At 37.7% G+C, this 18,235-nt stretch overlaps 1 protein-coding gene across 1 annotated transcript in view; it reads left to right on the top strand.

Moving 5' to 3' along the window:
• Positions 1-18,235, top strand: part of GPR161 (G protein-coupled receptor 161) — a 49,575-nt gene that overhangs the window by 18,127 nt on the left and 13,213 nt on the right. Inside the window, exons 3-4 of the mRNA XM_031936845.1 lie at positions 409-826; positions 7,017-7,741. Of these exons, the coding sequence (XP_031792705.1) occupies positions 444-826; positions 7,017-7,741 (1,108 nt within the window). The 5' untranslated portion in view covers positions 409-443. The remainder of the gene's footprint in view (positions 1-408; positions 827-7,016; positions 7,742-18,235) is intronic.

Raw genomic sequence — 18,235 nt, 5'->3', positions numbered from 1 at the left:
CTCTGAAGCTAGTGCCCTCTTCTGTTGGGATTAGACATGTTTTGGTTCCCTTGTGGGAAAAACTCTAGGGAAATTGGAATAAAACTCCAGTCAGGAGCAAAGAGCTACCTTTTTTGAGAAAGAGTAGGAAGTTAAAGTAGATGATCTCTGGAGTATCCCAACTCTAAGAGTCCATTATCTGATATTTAATATTTTCTCTTTTTCTCCCTCTCCCTCTCACACTTTTTATTTACCCATTCCCTTTTTTCCCTCCCTTTCTCCCCACCCTCTTTTCTTCCCTCTTTCCTCTCTTCCTTTTCTTCTTTTCTGCCCTCTATCTTCTCTCTGTTCCCTCTTTTCCTCCCTCTTTTCTCCTTCCCCTCATTCTTCTCCTCTTTCTCCCCTCCTGTCGCCCCTTTGGTGTTCCAGCCATCCAGCATGTTCTGCCTGCTCTACCACGTGGCATGCCGATCATGAGCATCAACTCCTCTCTCAATCAAGGGAAGGAACTGGCCAACCTCCCCGGCCCGGAGGGAGATGACGGGGCAGTCACCATCACTGAGTCTATTGCCATCATCATCATCGCCATCTTCGTCTGCCTGGGTAACTCGGTGATAGTATTCACCCTGTACAAGAAGTCCTATCTCCTGACGCTTAGTAACAAATTTGTCTTCAGCCTGACCCTGTCAAACTTCTTGCTATCTGTGCTGGTGTTGCCCTTTGTGGCAACGAGCTCCATCCGGAGGGAATGGATATTTGGGGTGGTCTGGTGCAACTTCTCTGCACTCCTGTATCTGTTGATCAGCTCTGCCAGCATGCTTACCCTGGGTGTCATTGCTATTGACCGGTAAGTTCAGCACCTAAGTGAAATCATAGGATTGTTTATAATTTGAGAACTAGAACATGAACTCCTCAAGAGCAGAGACTGTGTATTTTGCTTCTCTTTATATCCCCAGTGCTTAGCACAGTATCTGACAAATGGTAAACATTTACTGAGTAGATGTTATCTTACTAGAAGGGAAGTTGAAGTTGATCCAGTCCAACTCTCACTTAAAGTCCCATGACTAGTTAAGGACAATTCTAAGTGGCCCAGTTCCTAGACCCTGTTCTTTTCGTCACATCATGCTCCCTTCCTGATGTCAATATATTTTTAAAGAAATTAAAACAAGGGTTCTTAACCTGACAGCTATGAACTAATTTTTCAAAATATATTGATAACTACATGTCAACAGGATTGGTTTCTTTTAAAATTCTGTATATTTTATCTAACAACATTATCAAAAAAATTTAAAAATATTATCTTAAGGAATCCATAGACTTTGCCAAAAATCTATGCCAAAGAGGTCCCGGACACAACAAAGGTGAAGGACCCCTAAGTGAAAGAGAAGACCCAAACTCCAAATTAGAATGATTACTGCCCCACTTTGCCCTTCCAAAAGATAGCTAAAGGAAATCAATAAAAATTGATTCCAAATACATTTATTAGGTAATTTTTGTCAGTAGAAGCCTATTAGGGAGACATTAAAGTCTTGATTTTAATGAGCTTTGATTATGTGGAATAGAGGTGCTAGGGTTCAAGGATTGACAAATAATATGCTGAAAGGGGAAGGAGGGCAAGGGATAATGGAGAAAGACTAATAATTGTTTTCTCTATTTAATAATTTAATTTTCCCCAGTTACTTGTAAAACATTCTTTTTACATTTGTTTTTAAAACTTTGAGTTCCAGATTCTATCCCTTTCTCCCCACCCCTATTGATAAGACACATGTGAAGCATTTTCATAAAAATCATGTTGTGAAAGAAAATATAGGCTTCCCCCCAAAAACCCTCTCAAGAAAATAAAAGTTTTTAAAAAAGTATGCTTCAATCTATATTCAGAAACAATCAATCAGTTCTTTCTTTGGGTTATGGGAACTACCTACTAGTGGTTGCTGGGGAACTAATTCTGACCTGCAGAATAGATCCTTTCATGTGAGAGGATGATAACTATGCAAGGAGACTAAGAGACAGTTGCGTTCTCTGAGCTCACTCTTGCCTCCCATTTATTTCATTCCTAATCCACAAGCAACATCTGGGTCAGTAAAGGCTGGTTTGCAACTCCTTCAAGCGTGTTATGATTCACAGCTCTGGGGGCCCTCAGAGAACTGACCTGCCCCTTAATGGTGCAGTCCCCTTTATTTTTTATGTTTTATTTTTTTAAAATTTTAATAGCCTTTTATTTACAGATTATATGTATGGGTAACTTTACAGCATTGACAATTGCCAAACCTCTTGTTCCAATTTTTCCCCTCCTTTTCCCCACCCCCTCCCCCAGATGGCAGGATGACCAGTAGATGTTAAATATATTAAAATATAAATTAGATACACAATAAGTATACATGCTCAAACCATTATTTTGGTGTAGTCCCTTTAACCTTCACAGACTTTCTGGGTTTTGCACTCAGGTGTGGTCCTTAACAGGTAGCATTTTTCATCACAAGTCCTTCAGAGTAGATTTTAATCATTTTAAAGTGGAGTGATTCCCTGCCTTGACACTGGGGTGATGAGATGCTGCTAACCCTTAGGTAAGCTACCTGAATATCATTAAACTATATAAATGATATCAACTCGGTTGTCATTTGTAACTCAAATGCCCTCTCACCAGTGAGATTTAGTTGTATAAGCTTTGGGCTTTGTCAGTACATTTCTGACCTCCTGAAGCCACTCACACACCACCCTCTGTCATCCATCAGTACATCTCCACGGCACTGTCAATGCCTTGCCTGGATGTCCCCCATGTTTAGAATACTTCCCCTCCTCAATTCCACATCTCAGAATTCTTGGTTTCCTTGAATTCAGTTATACAGGAGACCTTTTTTAGTATTCCCAAGAAGTGGCCTTTTCTACTATGATCTCTTCTAACTAAAGATTTATTATATTTTATAGTTGTCTCTTCCATTAGAATATCAGCTTCCTAAGGTTAAAGATTGTTTTTATATTTAACTCCATTTTTACATTTCTGTAACTCCAGAACCTAGCACTGTTGACATGATTTACATTGACATTAATTGTTAATATCAATAGGTGTATATTGATTAATAATTCCCAATTTATACACCAAGAAAGCCTTAAATTGACTTCTGAGATTCAGATCTAACCCTTTGCACAGAATCATGGCTCATAGTAAGTGCTTAATAAACTGTTTACTTACTTTCAGGGGAACCTATTTTCAAAATCCTACCCAAGCACAACTTTACTTTTTGCACTTAAGGTGTAGGGCTCAAGCTAGAATCCATCTAGACTCTTAGAAGTTTGCTGGGGTTCTCAGGGGACTAGCACATGACTGCAGCTAAAAGATTCCTGCCTCCTAGACTAACTGCCTTAACATGGAAGGCAGACAGCAAGAATGAAGGAGTTTCCATTGTTTAATTGTATTTGAACAACAACTTAAAGGGGTGATTTCATATTAGTTCTTAGTGATTCATTTATTTAATCTAATTTTTATTAAGTATCTACCTGTATTAGAGCAAGTGAGATGCCAAGATGAAAAATAAATAAATAAAACAGTGCAGTAGGTCGCTGATAGCACAGTTGGTTGAAGCTTATGACTGCAAAGGTAAAGATGAGCTAAGATAGAAGATGATAAGGGAAAATAAGAGATTTAAAGTACTTTAGTAAAATTTTTCAGAGAGAGACCATTCTCATCTGGGAGTCATTAAAAATTATCTTAGAGAAGGTGTCAACTGAGCTGTATCTTAAAGGAAGAGAAGAATTAATTTCAACATATCTACTTGCAATTTAAGGAAACAGTTATTCTAAGAAGCTTACTTGGAATTGGGCAAAAAAAAAAAAAAAGCGGGAGAATATAGAAAAAGATCAGTGAGGAAGAATTATCCAGTTTTGTTGGAATCTAACTAATGGAGGCAGCTAGGTGGCTCAGTACATAGGAGAAGGAAAGGGAGAGAAGAGGAAGAGGAGAAAAGAGAGAAAAAGAAGAGGGAAAGACCATTAACACATTGGATAATGGACTCTTGGAGCTGAGATACTTCAGAGATCATCTAATCTAACTTCCTACCCAATGCTCAAAAAAAGCATGGGACTTGGAAACACATGAGTTCAAATTCAGTCTTAGAGACATACCACTGTGTGATCTTCTGCAAGTCACTTAAGTCTATTTTTGCTTTAATCCACTGGAGAAGGAAATGGCAAGCCATTCTAGTATTAAGATGTGAAATATAGCTGTAAAGATATGTTGGATCTGGATTATGAAGACTCTTGAATGTTAAGTGAAGGATATAGTTTTCTTTTTACTTTTTAAAAGATTATTTCATAAAGTGCATTGGCCAGTTTATGATTGGCTTATGATTAAAATATTTGTACAAATCCAATCACCTTGGCTAATTCAGTTATTCTAATGAAGGATTTTGGTTGATGGTAATTAGCCATGTACATGTCTAAAAAAATTGAATGTGAACTCACTAATGACCTTAATGTAGAGAGACATTTAAATAAAATCTTCCCCGTTTCCTACCCTCTGAAGTTTTAGGGAAATCAGTTTTTCTTATTCTTTTGGAAATTTAATTTCCTCCTGTACATTAAAAATGTAATATATTATTTGAGAGAGACGCATAGTCATAAACAGGTAGAGAAAATGACAGTAGGAAAAATGAATAGAAGTGAAAAGAAAAGGAAAGAAAAGCAAAATAGAGAGAAGGTTAGAAAAAGTTGTTTTTGAGTTGTTTTTCAGTCAAATGGAACTCTTCATGAGCCAATTTGGAGTTTCCTTGGCAAAGATATTATAGTGGTTTACCATTTCCTTCTCCGACTATTTTGCAGATGAAGAAACTGAGTTCAACATTAACTTGCTCAGGGTCACCCAGCTAGTTGATGTCTGAGGCTAGGTTTGAACTCAACAAGTCTTTGTGACTCTAAGCCTGGCACTCTATTCACTCTGCCCCTTAGCTGCCCTACAAAGAGATAATTAGAGGATAAATCAAAAGAGGGGACAGCTGGAATGTTTATAAAATGCCAAAAGAATGGTCAGTTAGTTTAATGAATTTAGCCAAATAAGCACTTCAGTGAAAGAAATTAGACCACTTGATTTGACTGAATTAATGTGGTCACTACAGTCAAGCACAAACATATGGTGGATCCGTGTGAATATAACCAGGAGAAGAACGTAAAGAATGTATAAGCTGATGGGAGTAAAATTAGCTGTTTAAAAAAAATTAACCATTTAAATGTCAGTGTCTGAACCAACAAAAATAGAAGTAATTGTTCAGTTGCTAACAGGGAAAGATGAATTAAGCACTTGAAAAGTTTTACTGGAAATAAAATAGCAGTCCTAAAGCTAAAACAGCTTAGAAATGAATGTTCTTGGGACCAGTGCCCATTGAAAATGTTTTTCAAAGTCTCATTCCACAGGTTGACAGATGACATTGTTACTAAAAATAGCATTAACCAAAACAACAAAATAAATTGGAATGACATATCTGGCTATTCAGAGAATGACGGTATTTTCCAAAGATTGTCCAATGCACTACTCAGTGTTTATCTTGAGGTTGCCAGAGCTCAGTTATATCTCATTGTTTTTGTTATTGGGATAGGAATAACAGAGAGGCTCTTGTCAGGGTGATTGCTAGTGTGTAACTATAGTTAAGCTTCTGAAGACTTCAAAACTCACAAATTCTCTTTTTTTCACATATGATACATTTCCAAGATTTATCCATAATATCACTTAACCAGCAAATATTTGTTAAATACCTACTGTGTGATAGGCATTTTTGGGGGACTGGATAGACAAAAACAAAGAATAAAACAATTCTGACTTGTAAGAAGTGTATATTCTAATGGAAGAAACAAGTACATATAAAAATATGTGTGTATGCATATGTGTGTGTTTGTACATGTATGTGTGCACATGTGTATGTATGTATATGTGTGTATATGCACAAAACACACATACATACATATCCCTGTGACTGCAAGAAACTGTAGCATATGCAGCAGCCATACCATGATAAAACCATAAATGGGCTAAACCAGATCGAGGATGACTGGCGAGCCTCCAACCCATTGATGAGTTAGAGGGATGTCTACCCTAAGCATGTGAAGACTTCCCCAGTGAAATGAGTGAATAAGAACAGTTTGTTCCAATGGCCATGAAGGCAACTAAATTAGGCACTGTGGAGTGCTTAGAGTCTGGTCAGACATTTAAGATGTCATGGCCATCCACTGCATCCCAGGCATGGCCAGTCATTCTGACTTTTGTCTTACTACTGGACTTTGATGAATCTGGAAGACAGAATGAGGCTGACGGCCGTACAACTCTGCCTGACTTAAATCCAATTCATGTACAAGTCAAGTTATCACTCTTCCATGATGTCATTAATCCTCTTTGAAAATGAAGGATGAACAATGATATAAATTTACATAATAGAAAGTGAATAAAAATATACATAAAGTAGTTGAATACAATGGTACTTTGGAGGGAAAGCACCAGCTATTGGGGAGATCAGAATATTATTATTATTAACTTTAGTGAACATTTCTAAGTCTTTTTAAGGTTTAAAAAAGCATTTTCTTTTTTTAAAAAAGCATAGCAAATTATTAACATTTATGATTAATAATTCATTTAATTAATAATTATTTTAAAAGTGTTATTTTGGGGGCAGCTATGTGGCGCATGGATAGAACACCAGCCCTGAAGTCAGGAGTACCTGAGTTCAAATCTGGCTTCTGACACTTAACACTTCCTGGCTATGTGACCCTGGGCAAGTCACTTAACCCTAATTGCCTCAGCAAAAAAAAAAAAAAAAAAGTATTATTTTTATTGTCTTACAATTGTTTCACTTATTGCATACAAGTATAGCTTTCTGTCAGTGGATAACCATAAACCATACATTTTTACCTTGCCTGACATCAGTCTCAGCAGGTGCTGTTTGTGGTTTGGATTCATCTCATCATATGGATGTTCTAACTCTCCCTAGAATATATGCAGTGCCATTTGCCATATTTTCCCTTCATTTCTGTCCTTTTCTCCCCACGTCTCTTTCCAGCTACTATGCCGTCCTTTATCCCATGGTGTACCCCATGAAGATCACTGGGAATCGGGCTGTGCTCGCCCTTGTCTACATCTGGCTCCATTCCCTCATCGGGTGCCTCCCTCCCTTGTTTGGCTGGTCATCTGTGGAATTTGATGAGTTCAAATGGATGTGTGTAGCTGCCTGGCACCGGGAGATTGGGTACACGGCCTTCTGGCAAATCTGGTGTGCCCTGTTGCCCTTTGTGGTCATGGTGGTTTGCTACGGCTTCATCTTCCGTGTTGCGAGGGTGAAGGCCCGAAAGGTCCACTGTGGTACGGTGGTCATTGTGGAGGAGGACGCTCAAAGAAATGGGAGAAAAAACTCTAACACTTCCACGTCTTCCTCGGGCAGCAGGAGGAACGCTTTCCAAGGTGTGGTCTACTCTGCCAACCAGTGCAAAGCGCTCATCACCATCCTGGTAGTGATTGGGGCATTTGTCGTCACATGGGGCCCCTACATGGTTGTCATCACTTCGGAGGCTCTCTGGGGAAAGAACAGTGTCTCTCCTGCCTTGGAGACCTTAGCCACTTGGCTGTCCTTTACCAGCGCCATCTGCCACCCCCTCATCTACGGACTCTGGAACAAAACAGTCCGCAAAGAACTATTAGGCATGTGCTTTGGAGACCGCTATTACCGAGAGCCATTTGTCCAGCGACCGAGAACTTCCAGGCTGTTCAGTATCTCCAACAGGATTACAGGTAATCAATACTTTGAATATATATAAATGTCTATCACAGAGCCATAAAGGTACTCTTTGATTCTTTTGCTGACATTACTCATCCAAACTCCCAGATCATATGCCTTAGAAAATGGGAATATAGAGATATGTCGGTAACTAGTCTTAATTGATTGTGACCATAGATAATTAGGGATAGCTAAGTGGTACATTGGATAGAAATCTGAGCCTGGAGTCAGAAAGATTATCTTCCCATGCTCAACTCTGGCCTCAGAAATTTACTAGCTGGTCATATGAAAAGATGCTCCAAGTCATTATTAATCAGAGAAATGCAAATTAAGACAACTCTAAGATACCACTACACACCTGTCAGATTGGCTAAGATGACAGGAAAAAATAATGATGATTGTTGGAGGGGATGTGGGAAAACTGGGACATTGATGGAGTTGTAAACGAATCCAACCATTTTGGGAGTAGTCTGGAACTATGCTCAAAAAGTTATCAAACTGTGCATACCCTTTGATCCAGCAGTGTTACTACTGGGATTATATCCCAAAGAGATTATAAAGAAGGGAAAAGGACCTGTATGTGCACGAATGTTTGTGGCAGCCCTTTTTGTAGTGGCTAGAAACTGGAAACTGAATGGATGCCCATCAGTTGGAGAATGGCTGAATAAATTGTGGTATATGAATATTATGGAATATTACTGTTCTGTAAGAAATGACCAACAGGATGATTTCAGAAAGGCCTGGAGGGCCTTACACGAACTGATGCTGAGTGAAATGAGCAGGACCAGGAGATCATTATATACTTCAACAACAATACTATATGATGACCAGTTCTGATGGACCTGGCCATCCTCAGCAACAGATCAACCAAATCATTTCCAATGGAGCAGTAATGAACTGAACTAGCTACACCCAGAGAAAGAACTCTGGGAGATGACTAAAACCATTACATTGAATTCCCTAATCCCTATATTTATGCACACCTGCATTTTGATTTCCTTCACAAGCTAATTGTACAATATTTCAGAGTCTGATTCTTTTTGTACAGCAAAATAATGTTTTGGGCATGTATACTTATTGTGTATCTAATTTATATTTTAATGTATTTAACATCTACTGGTCATCCTGCCATCTGGGGGAGGGGTTGGAGGGTAAGAGGTGAAAAATTGGAACAAGAGGTTTGGCAATTGTTAATGCTGTAAAGTTACCCATGCATATATCCTGTAAATAAAAGGCTATTAAATAAAAAAAAAAAAAAGAAAGAAATTTACTAGCTGTATGACCCTGAGCAAGTCACTTAACCATTTGCCTCAGTTCCCTCATCTGTAAAATGAGTTGGAGAAAGAAATGGCAAACCAGGCCAATGTTTTTACCCAAAAAGTCATAAAAAGTCAGACAAGATTGAATCAGTAAGTGTGGGTTTGGGTTTTTTGTGCATTAGTTCACGTGGCTGTTTTAGTGGTTACTATTCCATGTAGACAATTGTAACTAAGTAGCAGTATAACTATATTCCAAATGATGTGGAAGGACTAGAATGGAAACATTCAGAATAAGTTAGGGAGTAATCTGGACAGTATGATATGGTTTAGGGGAAGATACAGCAGTCTAAGGTTGTTCTTGTTGTTTTGTCCTTCCTTTTTTTTTTTTTTTCTTTTTTAAAATTATAGCTTTTTGTTGACAGAACATTATACATGGGTAATTTTTACAACATTGTCCCTTGCACTCACTTCTGTTCCAACTTTTCCCTTCTCTCCCTCCATCCCCTCCCCTAGATGGTAGGCAGTCTCATACATGTTAAACATGTTAAAGTGTATCTTCAATACAATGTATGTGTGCAGATCTGTACAGTTCTCTTGTTACACAAGAAAAATTGGATTCAGAATATAAAAATAACATGGGAAGAAAAACAAAAATGCAAGTAGTCCACATTCATTTCCCAGTGTTCCTTTTCTGGGTATAGCTGGTTCTGTCCATCATTGATCAATTGGAACTAAATTGAATCTTCTCTTTGTCAAAGAGGACCAAGACATGCAAGTGAATTAAATTTAAGTGAGGGAGAGGACACAAAGACCCAAGTTCAAATTCTAATTCTGAGATTTTCTAACTTTGTGACCCTGGAAAAGTCACTTAAAATTCTCTGATCTTCTATAAAAATCAAGATAATAATATAGTATTGTGAGCAAAATGCTTTGTAAGCTTGAAAATTGCTATACAGATTGGAGTAGTATTTATTTGATCCATTGAACATTCATCTTTGTTCATCATCTTCAGTGCCTGTCTGTAATAATAGAATTGCAACATTAGAGGAGATGTAAAAAATAAACCAGTCAGCATTTATTAAGTACTTACCATATTCTAGGTCTTTATTCCACCCATTTCATAACAAGAGAGCTTCCTACAACTTCCTGGGTGAATGGTCATCCAGTTCCGGCCCTCAAGGCATTCAGATAGGGAGTGAACTGCATCCCATTTTTTGAGAAGTTCTAATTATTGGGAAATATGTCTTTTGTTGAACTAAAATCTGTTTCCATGTATCTATCACTGGTCCTAGCTATTCCCACTAAAGCAGAGTAGAATAATTCTAATCTCTCTTCTATATGCTAACTTTTCATATATCTGAGGGTGGCTTAATACTTGCTCCTCATGGTAATTGGTAATTCATGCTAAAACCTCTATTTCTGTAAATCTGGATATCATGACATGATATCAAGTCTCTTCACCATTCTCATTGCCTTCCTATGGCCTTTTTAAATATGGTAAATGGAGCTGAAATATGGTCTGACTTGGGCCCGGTACAGCAGTACTATTGTCTGCCTCATTCTGGACACTTTTCCATGATCAAGAGATTAATACAGATTTTTGGGCCACCATATCACATTACTGACTTATATTAAGCTTTGAGTCTACTAAACCCAAAGATTTTTTTTTAACCTGTTTTATTTTTCACTTGAATTGCTTCTACCTTGTAGGTGGAGAGGTTTTGTGTTGTTTTTTTTTTTTTAAATCAAACAAGGGTTTTGTACTTAATCATCACTAAATTTCATCTTAGTGGACTTGGTGGAAAATTGTGGAAAATAATTGAAAAGAGTAGCAATTATTTCACAACTCCAAGATTTGGTGGTTTATTATCCTCATGCCAAAAGTAACTTTTAAGTAATATGCTCTTTCATTGGCCATAGTTTTGGAGAGAGAAAAAGATGCATATTCTTGGATAATGGAGAATTGCCTATTATGTTCTTCATTTTCCTGAGCTTCTTCTCCTACCCTGAAATTCCTAGGGGCCTATACTGTTGGTTGAGATACCCAAAACTACAGAAATGGATATGTCAATGATTTTTTCTATGCCCTGATTAACATGACTGCCCTGTATCCAGCCATAATTCAGAAGGTAGAGTTGCCTTCTTCCTCCCATAACGAGGGAGAATCTATCAATCTTCCCTTCTTTGTCCTAGAAAATGACTAAATGAAGAGGTTATATATTTCTTTGAAAAGGCTACTAACTCTGGACACAACAATTGGTAAAATAATAATAATAATAATTAGCAAAAACTGAATGACCATTTATCAAAGATATTGTAGAGAAGATTTATGTTTTGAACAGGTAGTTGGACTAGATTATATTTCTTTCTTTTCTTTTTCTTTTTCTTTTTTTTGCTGAGGCAATTGGGGTTAAGTGACTTTCCCAGGTCACACAGCTCAAAAATGTTAAGTGTCTGAGGCCAGATTTGAACTTCAGGACTGGTTCTCTATCCATTGTACCACCTAGCTATCCCAACTAGATTATATTTCAAAAGACCCCTTTAACGCAGAGAATCTATGCTACTATGAAATTAGGAGAAGAAATTTAATTTCAATCCCCCAGGACTGACTCTTAGATTTCAGAGAATCCATGAATTGGGTAGGGAAAAAATTACATCTTTATTTTCACTAGACTGATTGAAATTTAAAAACATTTCCTCCAATGACAAATTTAGGCATTAAATCATGAATTTGACAAAGGGGTCTCTAGGCTTCAGCAGGCTTCCAAAGAGGCTGCCAAAAAAGGAATACCATCCTGTTTAGTATTTAGGTTTATCCTAAATCTCCTCATCTTAGCTTTAGTACTTTTACATTGCAGGAGTGGGATCCTTTTAACAGCCTTATGAGAAAGGAACTCAATCTATTTTAGAGATGAGAAACTAATGATCAAAGAGACTTTCCCATTGTCACACACATACATTCACATACACACACACACACACACACACACACACACACACAAGTATCATGTATGAGATTAATCACTGTCTTCACTCTTCCTAAGACAATGAAAACTTAATCTACATAGATTTTAAAATTTAACCATTTCCTATTCTTTTTGCCTTATTCCCTACCATTGTTCTCTCCCCACTTCCCCTTCCCGCCCCATATGGCATTTAAAATAGAAAGTTGCTATATTCTTTTGGAATATAGTAGCATCTGGTTAAACAAGTACACTAGGGAGGGGATACACTGCTGGGTCACATTAGGAAAGAATAGCTTTTAATATGTAGCAGAATGAGCTCTAGCTTTGAAGTCAGAGAATGTGAATTCAAATTCTGCCTCTCACATATATCTACCTGTTTGATCTTGGGAAAATGGATTCACTAGCTTCTCTGGTGGTCCTCAGCTATGAAAAGGAAGTCGGACTAAACAACCTTCTGAGTCTCTTCCAGCTCTAAATGTATGGTTCTCTAATTTCCTCTGAGGTCCCTTCAAACTGAGATTTTGCAGTTTGGGATGTTCTCTTCACCAGTGCAGGCTGTACTTTAGTAAGTTACTGTAGTTTAAAAAAGGAAATACTTGGTGGCCAGCTTTTTGCTTGACAAGCCTCTAAATACCCAGCTAAACTGGCCTCAGATGAAAAACAGAGAGTGAGAAAGAGAGACAGAGAGAGAAATGATGAAGAGGGAGAGACAAACAGAGTCAGTCTGACAGATGACATTCAGTCCATTACTTTTGACTCACACTCCACACTTGTTTGGCTTGGTAAGACCATCTTGTCTTTTCCTGGGATAACTTTCAAGAATCCAGAGTCACTCCTATGCAGAACAGAACAATAGACTAAGAAATTAAATGTATTTCTCAAGTCAAATAATGCATTTGTGTGTAAGATAGAAGTGGTATTTTGAGATTCTCTATTGTTGTGGATGGGGTATGCTGCTCTCCCATCTTATATCTTCTATTAGTACAGATAACTGAGAGGTGACTACACTGAATTTTTATCGGAAATGTTTCTTCTGGAAAGTTTCAGTCTACAAAATTTAAAAACAAAACAGAATTGTACACCATTCTAAAATTTGCTTTGTGAGCCTAAGCAGAAATTGAATTTCCCAATTACCTGGAGCTGTCTGGCTACTTTCAGGATGCCAGGGGTTGTATAAACATGTTGAGGATGGTATTTAATTGTTAAATAGCAGTGGCTTTCAGTTAGACTTGCAGATGATTCCTCCTGATCCTTTGACTCATATACCAAGAATCCTATCCCTAAATGAAGAAAAGTTTTCCCAAAGGTGCGAGACAAACAACAGGGATATTTTAAGTTGCTAGCTCAGTTAATTTACAATTTTGCCACTAGTCAGTCAGCCCCACTTAAATTTATTTTTTTTCCCAAATACTCTCAACTTCATTTTTTGGTTACATCAGCAGGTCTCATTTGTTACTGAGTTTTCAGGAAATTTCTAATTGGCACTAATCCTTTCTCTAGACAGCATATTCTTCCACATATCACAAGCCTTTTTGGCCCTTAGTTGCATGAATTCTGAGTGCATGTGTTGTCCTTTCTGTGAGAAGGGCACCAAGCTTATTGCTCCCAAGTAGATGAGGGTAAATTGTTTGAATTCAGGAGGATGTGCCAGATGAACATGAAATGCACCAGCTCCAGAAATATGAACTGACTGAAACAGTTTCCCAGCTTGTGGTTATGCTGATATATTGGTGGGAGAATAGGGCTTGTTCTTAGCTTTCACCACAACCTCTTAGCAATTGTTCCAGAACTAACTGTGGTTCTAGTCATCTTACTTGGTGGGATGGTGAGACAGCCGTCTCCCTCCCTCTACTCTGGGCTGCACCCTTGAAATCTGGTTATCTCCCAGGTGCTAAATGCCTGGATAAGGATGAGCAAGAGGAGGATGCTTGGCTATGTCTCTGGCCTTGTATATGGATGCCTTAATTAGAAGCACAAGGGGATTGCAAAACTCATTTGGAATATAAACTCCAGAAAAATGTTCTTTGTTGCTGAGATGCTGATCTAGAGTACCCTCCCCCCACCACCCCAGCTCACCCATAAACAATAATGATCTCTTTTGCTTAGGGCAAGAGAGGAAAAGTTATATCAAAGTTTCTTAAATTGTGAGTCAAGATTTTATATGAATGTGGGGATCACAAAATTATAATCTATTATCAATTAATGTTTGATTTGCATACCTATTTTATATACTTGTAAACCTGAGTTTGCACTAAAAATTTCTTAGCAAAAAAAAAGTTATGAGTGAAAAAAGTTTAAGAAACCCTGCATTATATCACCATACACACACATACATACACTGTCTTATCTATCTCTCTCTATATAGTTGATCTCTGATACCTCTTAAGAGCTAGAGTTCTTTCTTACACCCAGATGACATTGGCTCTCATTGATTGGCCAACAAGAGATCCCAGACCAAGCCCTAGTTGGTCATTGTTTGAGTTCTCATTGGCTCAAAGTGATATCTTTTGATTCGTGTATAAATTGGATTTAAATAAGACAGAGTTGCAGGAAGTCTTCTACCTTATTCTCTCTTCCAGAGTCATCATTGTCTAGTGGCAGGACAGAGTGAAAATGACTTGAGATGCAGTGGATGATCTTGGAGGCTTCTATGTGTAAGCAAGCTCTAAGCACTTCATCTGCCTTCATGGCCACTGGATTCAATTGTTCTCATCTGCCCATCCCAACAGGGGAAGTCTTTGCATTCTTGGAGTACTCACCCCCTAACTCATTGTTGCCAAAAAGACTATTTTATAGAGTACTTGCACAGGGCAAGCAAGGTCAGAAAAAGAGATACAAGGACACTCTTGAGTTCTCTCTTAAGAACCTCAGAATTGATTGTGTAATATGGAACACGCTCCAGTTAGAGAATTCACCCCAGATGTTGATAGGAACTATTTGTGTCTGACCTGTAGCAGAGCATTCCGAGCTCATATTGGTCTGATCATTCACAGTTGGACACACTAACTTGACACTAACATAGGGATGTCATTTTAGTCCTCTTTGAGACAAGAAGGAAGGACAACCAACAGCCAACCATTGGCTCAAAGTAAATATAAATAGCAATTGTTTCTGTTTTGGCCAGAAACTCCTTTTCTAGGAGGGGAGTCTTTCCCCTCCTAGATTGGATTTTTTTTACTTTTGACCAGGTAAAAGAGGCCATTCTTTGCCTCAATTCTTACCTAATCTTAATCACTGAAACTAAAGCATTGTCTCAGTCAAAATGAGCTTAAAAAGTCCAAGGTCTCTCTCTCTGCATCCAGAGCCATCTCCAGTCATCCTGATCTATACCTTGCTACTGGACCCACATGGCTTTAGAGGAGAAAGTGAGTCTGATGATTTTGCACAGTTAAATCCATTTGCATTTGCATATGTTAAATATGGTAAAATATATATTAAATCCAATATATGCATGCATGTTTATACAGTTATCTTGCTGCACAAGAAAAATCAAATTAAAAAGGGAAAAAATGAGAAAGAAAATAAAATGCAAGCAAATAACAATAAAAAGAGGGATAATGCTAAGTTTCCACAGTACTCTCTGTGGGTATAGATGGCTTTCATCACAAGATCATTGGAACTGGTCTATATCATCTCATTGTTGAAAAGTGCCATGTCCATCAGAATTGATCATCATATAATCTTGTTGTTGCTGTGTATAATGACCTCTTGATTCTGCTCATTTCACTCACCATTAATTAGTTCACATAAGTTTCTCCAAGCCTCTCTGAAATCATCCTGCTGATTCTCTCTTATAGAACAATAATATTCCATAACATTCATATACCACAATTTATTCAGCCATTCTCTGACAGGCATCCACTCAGTTTCCAGTTCTTTGCCACTACGAAAAGGGCTGCCACAAATATTCTTGTACATACAGCTCCCTTTCCCTTCTTTATGATCTCTTTGGGATATAAGCCCAGTAGAAACACTGCTGGATCAAAGGATATGCACAGTTTGATATCTTTCTGAGCATAGTTCCAAATTGCTCTCCAGAATAGCTGGAGAATTCACAATTCCATCAACAATGTATCAGTGTCCCAGTTTTCCCACATCCCCTCCAACATTCGTTATTGTCTTTTCCTGTTATCTTAGTCAATCTCAGAGGTGTGTAGGGGTACTTCCGAGCTGTCTTAATTTGCATTTCTTTGATCAGTAGTGATTTAGAGCATCTTTTCATATGTCATGGTCCTCTTTAAGACTGAAGGAGAAACAACAGCAGATACTATCAGATAAGAAACATGGAAACATTAGTATAGAACCTTCTCCCTTAGGATTATCTTAGAAAAGCTGGTCCAGAAGTTGAAACATGAGTAACAAAATTTCTGGTTCCAGAGAATAGCTAATAGAATCACTTTCCTCCTGAGGCAGAAATGGGGAGCTATGAGAGCAGAATGTGAGTCACTGTGTCCATAGGGGCTGTGTGTGCTTAACTGATGTGTCTTCCTTATAAGGGAGAATTCAATCTGGGGCTGTGAGTGGGAAGGTATTTTCAGAAGTAGTTATGACAGTGAAAAGAATTAGAGATCAATAATACTTTTTTTTTTAAACAAACAGTAGAGGGGACAGCTAGGTGAGGCAATAGATAGACACCAGCCCTGAAATAAGGAGGTCCTGAGTACAAATCTGGCCTGAAACACTCAAAACACGAGTGGTCTAAGTCACTTAATCCTGATTGCCTTCCCCTCCAAAAAAGGTAGATTAGATTATTGCCTAGTAACATGAAGCCTGTTCTCAAATTTTGCTTCTCCATTTGCCTATTGATTCCTGGAGTCTATTATTATTATTTTTTAACAAACAAACCAACTTTAATAGATTATTTTGTATTTATAATGAGCTGTTTTTCAAGGAGCTCAAATGTTTTATAGACATTATATCTAATTAATCCCCACAACAACTCTGTGAGGTAGATAAATAGGGATAGGTATTGCTTCCATTTTATAGATAGGGAGAGTGTAGCACAAAGTGATTAAGTGACTTGTCTAAGGTCACACAACTAATTTACTGAAGAACAGGGTGATTCAGAATCCATTTCCCAGTTCCCAGCTCAATATTCAATTGAAATTGCTACAAGAAGTCTTTTACAAAAAGTGACATTTAACAAAATATCAATAGTAGTACATTATGAAAATGTGGTTTTTGTACTGCTGCCATTAAAGACATAAAAAATAAGTTGATGGCCAGAGGCAATGAGGCCCATATACATTTAGCTCCCACATCCTGGGTTCTATTATGTTGGTGGAAAAAGCTCAATTAGATAGCCTAGTATCCATTCCAGCTGGATTTAACATCAGCTAAAAGACCTGAGTTTGAATCCTGAGCAAGATACATACTTTCCCCATGTCCCTGAGCAAGTCATCTAATCTCTTTGAATTCTGGTTTTCTCATCTGTAAAATGGGGAGAATTATAAAAGTACCCTCATTAGGATCAAATGAGAATGTGTAGGAAGCAGCTAGGTAGTGCAGTAGATAGAGCACCAGCCCTGAAGTCAGGAAGATCTGAGTTTAAATCTCGTCTCAGACACTTAACAATTCCCAGCTATATGACCCTGGGCAAGTTAACCCCAATTGCCTCAGCAAAATAAATAAATAAAATGAGAATGTGTGTATGTACACATGTGGGTATTCCCAAAGGTGGAAATTAACTCTAGTTACCAATTAATGAGAGAATGATAGGATTTGGAACTCAAAAGTTAAATATTTAAAAGTTGCTTTAATATGTAATAAGGGAAAATAAAATATTATATTAAAAATTTTAAGAGAGAATAAATATAATGAGAGGTGGGAGCTATTCTAATGAGGAATTGGATAAATATGACTTTGATTATGTCATTCATCCTCATCTCTACCCAGACCACCCTCCCTCCTTAGGGATTTACCTCTACCCACACCTGCCTGAGTAGAACATAACACATGTAGAAAACATGCTTTGCAAACTTTGAAATACTCCATAAATGTTATCTATCATCATCATAACCATCATCATTACAACTATTATTATTAATTTCCTGAAAGTTTTTTTATTCCTTTGGGAAATATATTTTATTCCTTAAAAATGCAAAAACCAAGAGTAGAAATAATGAGTCATCATACTAATTTAGTTAACTATGAATAATTCTATCCAATCTTTTTCCAGGTGCTAAGAATATATTTTCACATAGGGGCAGAAGGGCAGGGTGAAGGAGGAAAAATGAGGACTTATGAATGGGCAGAGGGCCTTAGAAAGTTCTGTCTCATCCAA

This window comes from Sarcophilus harrisii, chromosome 4, assembly GCF_902635505.1.
Source record: "Sarcophilus harrisii chromosome 4, mSarHar1.11, whole genome shotgun sequence".
NCBI lineage: Eukaryota > Metazoa > Chordata > Mammalia > Dasyuromorphia > Dasyuridae > Sarcophilus > Sarcophilus harrisii.
This window is presented reverse-complemented; position numbering and strand designations above follow the sequence as displayed.